Source organism: Vigna umbellata, chromosome 9 (assembly GCF_029865625.1).
Source record: "Vigna umbellata cultivar VRB3 chromosome 9, Vumbellata_1.0, whole genome shotgun sequence".
Taxonomy (NCBI): domain Eukaryota; kingdom Viridiplantae; phylum Streptophyta; class Magnoliopsida; order Fabales; family Fabaceae; genus Vigna; species Vigna umbellata.
Genome location: NC_142173.1, coordinates 23,379,250 through 23,387,043, shown reverse-complemented (window position 1 = coordinate 23,387,043; position 7,794 = coordinate 23,379,250). Strand labels below are relative to the sequence as shown.

At 31.5% G+C, this 7,794-nt stretch overlaps 1 protein-coding gene across 1 annotated transcript; it reads left to right on the top strand.

Annotated features, from left to right (window-relative positions):
* The first annotated feature begins 251 nt into the window (after nucleotides 1-251).
* On the top strand, nucleotides 252-5,434 carry LOC124846682 (CBS domain-containing protein CBSX1, chloroplastic-like). Its single transcript, XM_047324000.2, has 8 exons — nucleotides 252-590; nucleotides 685-772; nucleotides 849-913; nucleotides 1,053-1,101; nucleotides 1,963-2,015; nucleotides 4,509-4,624; nucleotides 4,831-4,888; nucleotides 4,979-5,434. The coding sequence occupies exons 1-8, from the start codon at nucleotides 411-413 to the stop codon at nucleotides 5,045-5,047; spliced, it is 678 nt and encodes a 225-aa protein (XP_047179956.1). The 5' UTR covers nucleotides 252-410; the 3' UTR covers nucleotides 5,048-5,434.
* The last annotated feature ends 2,360 nt before the right edge of the window (nucleotides 5,435-7,794 follow it).

Here is a 7,794-nt window from a genome sequence, read left to right as displayed (position 1 = left end):
AAAAACTGAAAATTTTGAAAATGTCAGTGTTTCCACATCAAACGGCGCCGTTGTGAAAAGTCCGACGCTGATTGTTATTCGCGAGTGTCAACGTTGTTTGCAGTCTACTGCCTTCAACGGAAAAGTAAAGGACGCTCACGTCTCTTTTTCCATCAACTAATTTCCTATTTATTTATTTATTATCTTATTAATTATATAATTATAATACTAGTTTACTTTCTATTAATCTTTTTCAATTATTTATCATACAGCTACTCACACCGCCATCGTCGCCTTTACTTTACCATTTCATCATTGATCTGCTTTGATTCTTCGTCTTCAAGCTTCAACCTCAGCAGACGAAAGTCATCTAAAATCCCAAATAAAAAAAAGTGAGATTGTTTTCATTAGATAGTATATTAAAAGAAAAAATGAGTTCGATTCATTATTTGATAAACACTCTTGCAGCTCCGCTTCGTTCTTTTTCTCCTCCCTCCCTTTTTCCGCAATGCCATTATCCTATCCGTTCCTCTGCTGTACCGAAACGGCGTCGTTCGTCTCACTCGTCTGGGTTTCGCCTTGCCTCAAGTCCAACCGTGAATTCGGTTCCCGTAAGTCTTCTTCTCTTCGGATCAAGCGTCATTTTTACGCTACCGTGTTCCTTAACTATTTTTCTTTTGCGGGTTGCGTTTTTTACCTTCTCAGCGTGAGAATGGAACCTATACCGTTGCTGATTTCATGACAAAGAAGCAAGATTTGCATGTTGTGAAAACCACCACCACTGTTGATGAAGGTAATTCAATGTTGTGTGAAGTTTTATTATGTGATTTACTGTATTTATTTATATGTTATTTTTCCTTGGATTATAGCTCTGGAGGCTCTGGTAAACAACAGAATAAGCGGTCTTCCGGTAATTGATGATAACTGGAATTTGGTAATTTTCTTGTCCCCTTCACTTTTTTTTTTGCTCTGTTGAGTAAATTAATGCTTAAAAACTTAAACACACTTGGGTTTCTATTTTGGACTGGATTCAATTCCTCCTTGAACTTTTTCTACCTCTTTTGACGCTGCAGGTCGGAGTTGTTTCAGATTATGATTTATTAGCTATTGATTCGATATCAGGTACTATGGATATCAAAGATCCAGAATTGGAAAATGTTATGTTGTACTACCTTTGATTTACATTTAGAGTGGCGAAATTTCTGTTTACTACAAAGCCAAATCAATGTTCGTATAAGTTGAATGGCTGATGGGAGTGATTATACTTCATATTTTTTTCAAAGTTTGTGCGTTGTAACTGACCTATGGGTGTGAAATTGAAGATCTTGTATGCTTGTATATGCTATAGTCAAAGAGTTGGTAATTTCTGTTTTGGTTGGTGAGTAACGAGGCTAATGGGACTCCCTCTATTTCAAATTATCTGTAGATTTGGGAGTTTGTATTTCTAAATTGTCTAACTTCATAAAATCAAGAGAGTATTAATTTTTTCTCAAACTCCTCCCTCACTTGTTGGTAACCTATCTAACTATTCAATGTATTTAACTAAGAGTGTTATTAGTAGTAAGTTAGTAACTCACTTTCTAATACACTTCTAACATATTACCTAGTGTTGGTTAAGATTTATACTACAAAATAAGAAGTGGGGTTACAAAAATTTGTAATTGCCATAGAATTTCAGCAGATAGTAAATTCTGTTGCTAGCATTTCTCTTTAATTAGTTCACAACTATGCTCTGACATTTTTGGAAGGGTATTTTAGTCAAAGAAGACTTTTTATCATGGTAATTGGTGCAGTGATGAACAACTCTTATGATGTGTGCAATAGCATAAATGACAAATATTTTGAAATGAAGAGAGTATTTAATTTTTTTTCCAAGTCTGAAACACAGCAATACTGGAATCCCATTGTTGTGCTTACTTTTTTTGAATAAGTTCTCTGCATGCTGCTGCCAAGATTTTGCTAATCATTATGCCTGGGTTTTAGGAGGTCCTCAGAGTGATGCAAACCTGTTCCCCAACGTCGATAGTTCTTGGAAAGTAAGTGTAACCTTTTTCTGTTCTACTTCTTAAGCGTGATTTTCTGTTAGCATCTACCATGCTACGTTATGAATTCTGATTATATGGAATAGATTTATCATTTATAGATGATTGCATATAACTCCTCTGAAACTCATGCCAAATGATGCTATTAGATGCTAATGTGGTAATGATGAGTGATGATATTCAAAAACTAATGTTTGGACATAGTTTTTAATGCAATAATATAGTTTTTAAGGCAATAATTAATAATTCACCAGCCCAGCCCACAATCAGTTACAAATGCTGAGCCCACTTTTCATTTGACAACATTTTGGTTGGATAAATATAAGAAAGACATTTGGATCATTGAATACTTGATAACAAACCTCTGTTTACTATTCCTTTTTTATAGAGCAGCTTATATCTGATTCATATATTTTGTTCATAGACTGGGTGTGTTTTGCAAGTTTGAATTTTCATGTCCCATCAATATTCATGGGTAGAATAGTCCTCATATCCTTTTACCTTGTCAAAATTGTATTGCCTGTTTCTTGATGTACAACTGGATCATATTTCTGAAAACGTGTAAGATTTTAAGGGGAAACAAATAATATTGATGTTCCATGGTTACTACTTTTAACCAACGCACTTCCTTGTGCCTCAGTTTATAGAATAGAAGAAAAAATTTGTGAGGTATAATCATGGTTATCAAAATCGCATGTCAACTCGTAAACTTGTCCGTGTTTATGTTCTCACACCCCTATAAACACCCATAAACCGATTTAACTCATGTAGAATCGTTTTTTGATAGGCTCGTGTAAACTAGAGCAAAATTGGTTAAACTCACTTGAAATCAGAGTTTAGAGGCGATTCAGCGAGCTCAATTGGACATTAGAAATTAGCTAGAAATGGTTTGTTTCTAGGTCAATATATATGCAAAGCGCATCTAGGGAATGATTTCATGGTTCATTGGCTCTCTCTTACAACAATCTGCATTGGGTGTTGATGTTGATTCGCCTATTGCACCAACTAATATCTCCTTATGTCTTCTCCACACTACTCCATCTTTGTGTTTTTGTTTTTGATTCTCCTCCACGCTTTGCCATATCTCACTATTTTCAGTTTTCTCTCCACCTCAGTTTTAGGGGACGGCACAACATGTTAGGGTTTTAACTTTCTGTTTTAATCACCTCTTATTATTTTGGACCATTGGGCCTCCCTTTTACCATGCTGAACTTTTGGGCCAACATTTTAGTTCAACAACTTTTTTTTATGAGAAGTATAAACTATAATCAATTAAAATTATGATAAAACAATAATAATATTAGAGAAAAATATTTAAAAATATATAATATGATAAACTAATAATTATAATACTGTAAAGAATAAAAAAAAAAATTATTTATAACATTATAAATATTAAATTATTATGTTATTTATAAATATTTTAAAATGTTTTATATGAAGTAAACTCTATAAGAGTTTACAATTCTGAGTTTAGGAAGCTCCCACGAGTTTACGTGAAGTGTTGAGTTTGACAACCTTGGGTATAATGTGTTTTTACATACCTGTGTGTCCACATTTCTTATGCCAGAGTCAACCTTGAAGCAGCTATGATCCACTTATGCATTAATGCCTTTCTATATATTAGGGTTGCCTATTTTTCTTCAAAGGGTTCTGTTCTTTTCCCTGGGGATAACAGAGGAGGAGGATTGAGGTAGTTGAGAAATAACTGACTGATTGAGCGATTATAACAATGTTCATAGAAGCCTAGAAGGGGAACATGAGGAGAGAAAATAAGCAAAGGGATTGATTTTCTGTATCAGTCCAATCTGAAGAAAATAATAGACCAGAAAGAGTTAGCGCACAATTACTTGTAAGAAAGAAGGAAGGTGTGGCAACAACAACTGAAAACTGAGAGATAAGCAGTTAAATGATTGCATAACAAGTGATATCTGGAAATTGGGAGAATAGGGAGAGAAAGGGGTCCTTTCCTTGTAGTGGAGAGGTAGGGGAGGAGGTCAGGTAGTGGTTGACTGGCTTTTTCCTTGGTGTAGGTTTGCTTCTTCATATTAGGCATTCATGTTTACGTCAGTCTGTACTGACTTTTCTTGCATTTTATAGTAAACTAAAATATAGTTTATCTTCTTCATCCCTATGCTGATACCCTCGGTTTCTGTTTTATTAGCACTCGTCTTTTGTTCCACTTGAAAAGGACAGTTCCCTTTATAGTTTATTCTTTGATTGGTTTGCAAGATGGTCGTATAAATTTTTTAGTGAATCCGTGCACATGAAACTCAAACCATTCACGATGTTGGGTGTCACTGTAATAATATTCTTCCATACGATAAAGGATTATGTTCAGGTTGAGCCATGATTCTTAATTGGACTTTTGCTTTCTTTTCTTCACTTGCCCTCAAAGAGAAAGGGGAATTGTAATTGTTTAGCAAGAGCTCTTATTCTATTGAATGACAACCCTTCTGTAACTCTAATTATTGTTTTGCATGGCAGACTTTCAATGAGTTACAAAAGCTGCTTAGTAAGACTAATGGCCAAGTTGTTGGTGACTTGATGACTCCAACTCCACTTGTTGTCCATGAATCGACAAGTCTGGAGGAAGCTGCGAGGTACTGACTTTTCATACATATCCAATAATGTTGAATTTTCTGATTCTTTTGCATGTAACACCGTAATTTGGAACAATGTACGAGGACAATAAAATCACTGACGATTTATTGCTATTAGTGCCACCATTTATGTTAAATATTTTTATGATAGTTAAATTATTAAATTCTGATTGATCAACTGATACTCGACACCATTACTTGTATAGGCTGTTGCTTGAAACAAAATATCGCAGACTACCTGTGGTCGACGATGATGGAAAGCTGGTAGAATATATATTCTCTCTTGCAAGATTAATTTTTGTGCTTCTTCCACAGGTGACTCCTGCTAATTTGATTTTTCTGTGTTCTTTCTAGGTTGGACTTATTACAAGGGGAAATATTGTTAAGGCAGCTCTGCTATCAAAACGCGCGGGAGAGTGGTGATAGTGTTTTTTGAGAAAAACGTCATTGGAATAGCTTTGCTTGCTGGTTGTGCCGGTGAGAGTACGTATAATGTTAAGTATAGTGTCGTGTATAGTGAGTGTTATGAATATATGACGGGCAAAAAGAGAAGCTGAAATAAACTTTTGACGGCCTTGTGAGATCTTAGTAGTGTGGGTAACAAACAAGATAGAATGAAGTGATTTATCGATCACCTTTATTAGGTTATCGACATTGTTTCGTGCATTGATTATTACGAGCATGGAGATACATCCTCTTTATTAGTCTGTTAGGCTGGAACTGATAATTTAGAGCCCTGTATTATAAATTTATATTGTAAATTGCTGAGGATTTTAATTTGTATGTTATTTTGCTCTGGTCGCTTTCCTATATTGGATCATTCACGAAGTTCTCGAGTCTCCATATCTACCAGTTTATTGTCGTATTAAATATCTCTAGACCGGGTCAACATCTGATCACATGTATTCTTTTATGGAGTGAAATACATTCCCGTTGTTAAAAGATACGAATTAAATTTTTTACAAAAAATATATGAACGTTCTATAAATGATATTGGAAAGAATTTTTGTGATATGTAACTTCCTGCAATCTTCTTTTGTTGATTGATTAGTTCTTTTGGTAGTAACTTTGTCAAAACATCTGTATATTTTTTTTCCCTTGTACGTGGTTATATATTTTGTCATCTAACATAAAAGGATGTCCGAAAATAAAATGAGTGAAAGTTTTCGTCCTTGAGAAATGTATGCATTAGTATAAGTTATTCTAGTGAGGGTTAGCAAGTGAGTCTTTATATTTTGAAAATGTTGGTAATGATAATAATGTTGTAAGTAATCAATAAAGACGTTTTTTAAAATATATGTTCAGTTGAGACTGAAGTTGCCACATCTGCATTAACTTCCCCAACATTTAAGAATAAGATCTCAACTTTGGTCCATCAACTATAAACCAATGAGGTGCAAATATGCTTTTTCTTTAAAAAAAATACATGAAACTTGTCTTAGTTAACTATTTTGGTTTCAAAAAATATAAATTTATTTTTTGTTTGATCTGAAGTTGAGTATTATTGTTCTTTTAAACTTTATTTTAGTAGTAATATCAACTGCGATGTCATATTTTAGTCCATTTTCATTTTTATACTTTACTTTCAATTTATGCTTTGACATAAAGTTTGCACTATAATTTAACAAATCAAATATAAGTAAATTACTTAAAATTATATTGATATGACTTGTCAAAAAAAGAACAAAAGAAAAAATTATATTATGATTTAGAGGAATTCAACTACTTTAAAACTTCTTTCAATTATTTAAGTGTCGATAATCTATATTTTTTTAATAATGAAAATACAACTGATTTCATTTTTTTTTTAATGTTTTCAATCAGAGAACAATACCTGTAACTTATTAGAGGAAAAGATATTGACATTTACTTGGAAAGGTAAGCATGAATTAATAGGGTTATTAACCAAAGACTGGTCTACTAGAAACAAATTTTCGACATTTTTTCTTTCGTTCACATTTTCAAGACAAATAATACTTTATTATTTATTTTATATGTTTCTATTCACTATAAAACATTATCAAATTATAAACTAATTATATTGAATCACTACTAAAGACGTGGACATAAAATATTGTTTTAACTTATGACAAGAGAGATCTATCTACACTAAATTTGGATGTCCTATTTTTAATCTAATATATATATATATATATATATATATATATATATATACATATATATATATATATATATATGTATATATATATATATATATATGTATATATATACATATATATATATATATATATATATATGTATATATATATACTTATACAATTTTTATAAGACAGAAAAGAAAAAAAAATCCGAATACTCTACTATTTAAACCAATAGAATCTTCTTCGTTAAGGCGTCATCTTCTATCATCTTAGCCATGAGTTTTGGTAGATGAATGATTTTCATTATACCCTAAAAGATTTGTCCTTAAATATGAATGATATCTAATGAAAACAATCTTTATTAGTTGACTTTTGTATTATCTTCTTCCATGAAGAAATATCAACCGACACAAATTCCAAACAACATAAATACTTTTTAGATCTACAAGTAAATCATAAGATTTTTTTTCAAAATCAAAGATAAAATAACACTTTATAAAAGGACATATAAACATATCTTGTTTTTGCTATTTTATGTTTCTGTTCATTTTGTTTTTGTTTGTTTGATGCTATGAAACAACAAAAATAAAGGGATTTATATTAAAGAAAAGTTAAAAAAAGTTATTCTCCACTTTTCTCTTTATGTTTTCTATAAGTTTTCTTTTCATCTTTACATTTTTTTTTCTCATAAGCACTTTTTACATTTTCTCTTAAATTTCCTTTCTTTTCTTATAAATAATTTTTCTTTTGCTAAAAATTTTCTTCCTTTTTTTTAAGATATTTTGTCTTTTGTACATTATTTATTATAAGTTTCTTATGAAAGTTATTATTTCTAGGTGGGGTAGTTGATAGAAATCACCATGATAATTATTAGGATAACAATGTGTGGGTATTCGTGGATAAAATCTACGCGAATATTTATTATCCGTGGGTAATAGATAATGAGTATTTTAATAGCTGTTTATAAACGGGTTACCAATATTCGCGGGCATCAATTATCCGTAAAGAATTAAAATAAAATTTTAATTTATATTTTATTAAGTTAAATTTAATTAAAAATAAAATTAA

Coding starts and splice junctions, on each gene's coding strand:
- LOC124846682 (XM_047324000.2), top strand. CDS start 411: ATGAGTTCGATTCATTATTTGATAAACACTCTTGCAGCTCCGCTTCGT. Junction 914..1,052: donor TTGATGATAACTGGAATTTG/GTAATTTTCTTG, acceptor TTGACGCTGCAG/GTCGGAGTTGTTTCAGATTA. Junction 4,625..4,830: donor AGTCTGGAGGAAGCTGCGAG/GTACTGACTTTT, acceptor TTACTTGTATAG/GCTGTTGCTTGAAACAAAAT.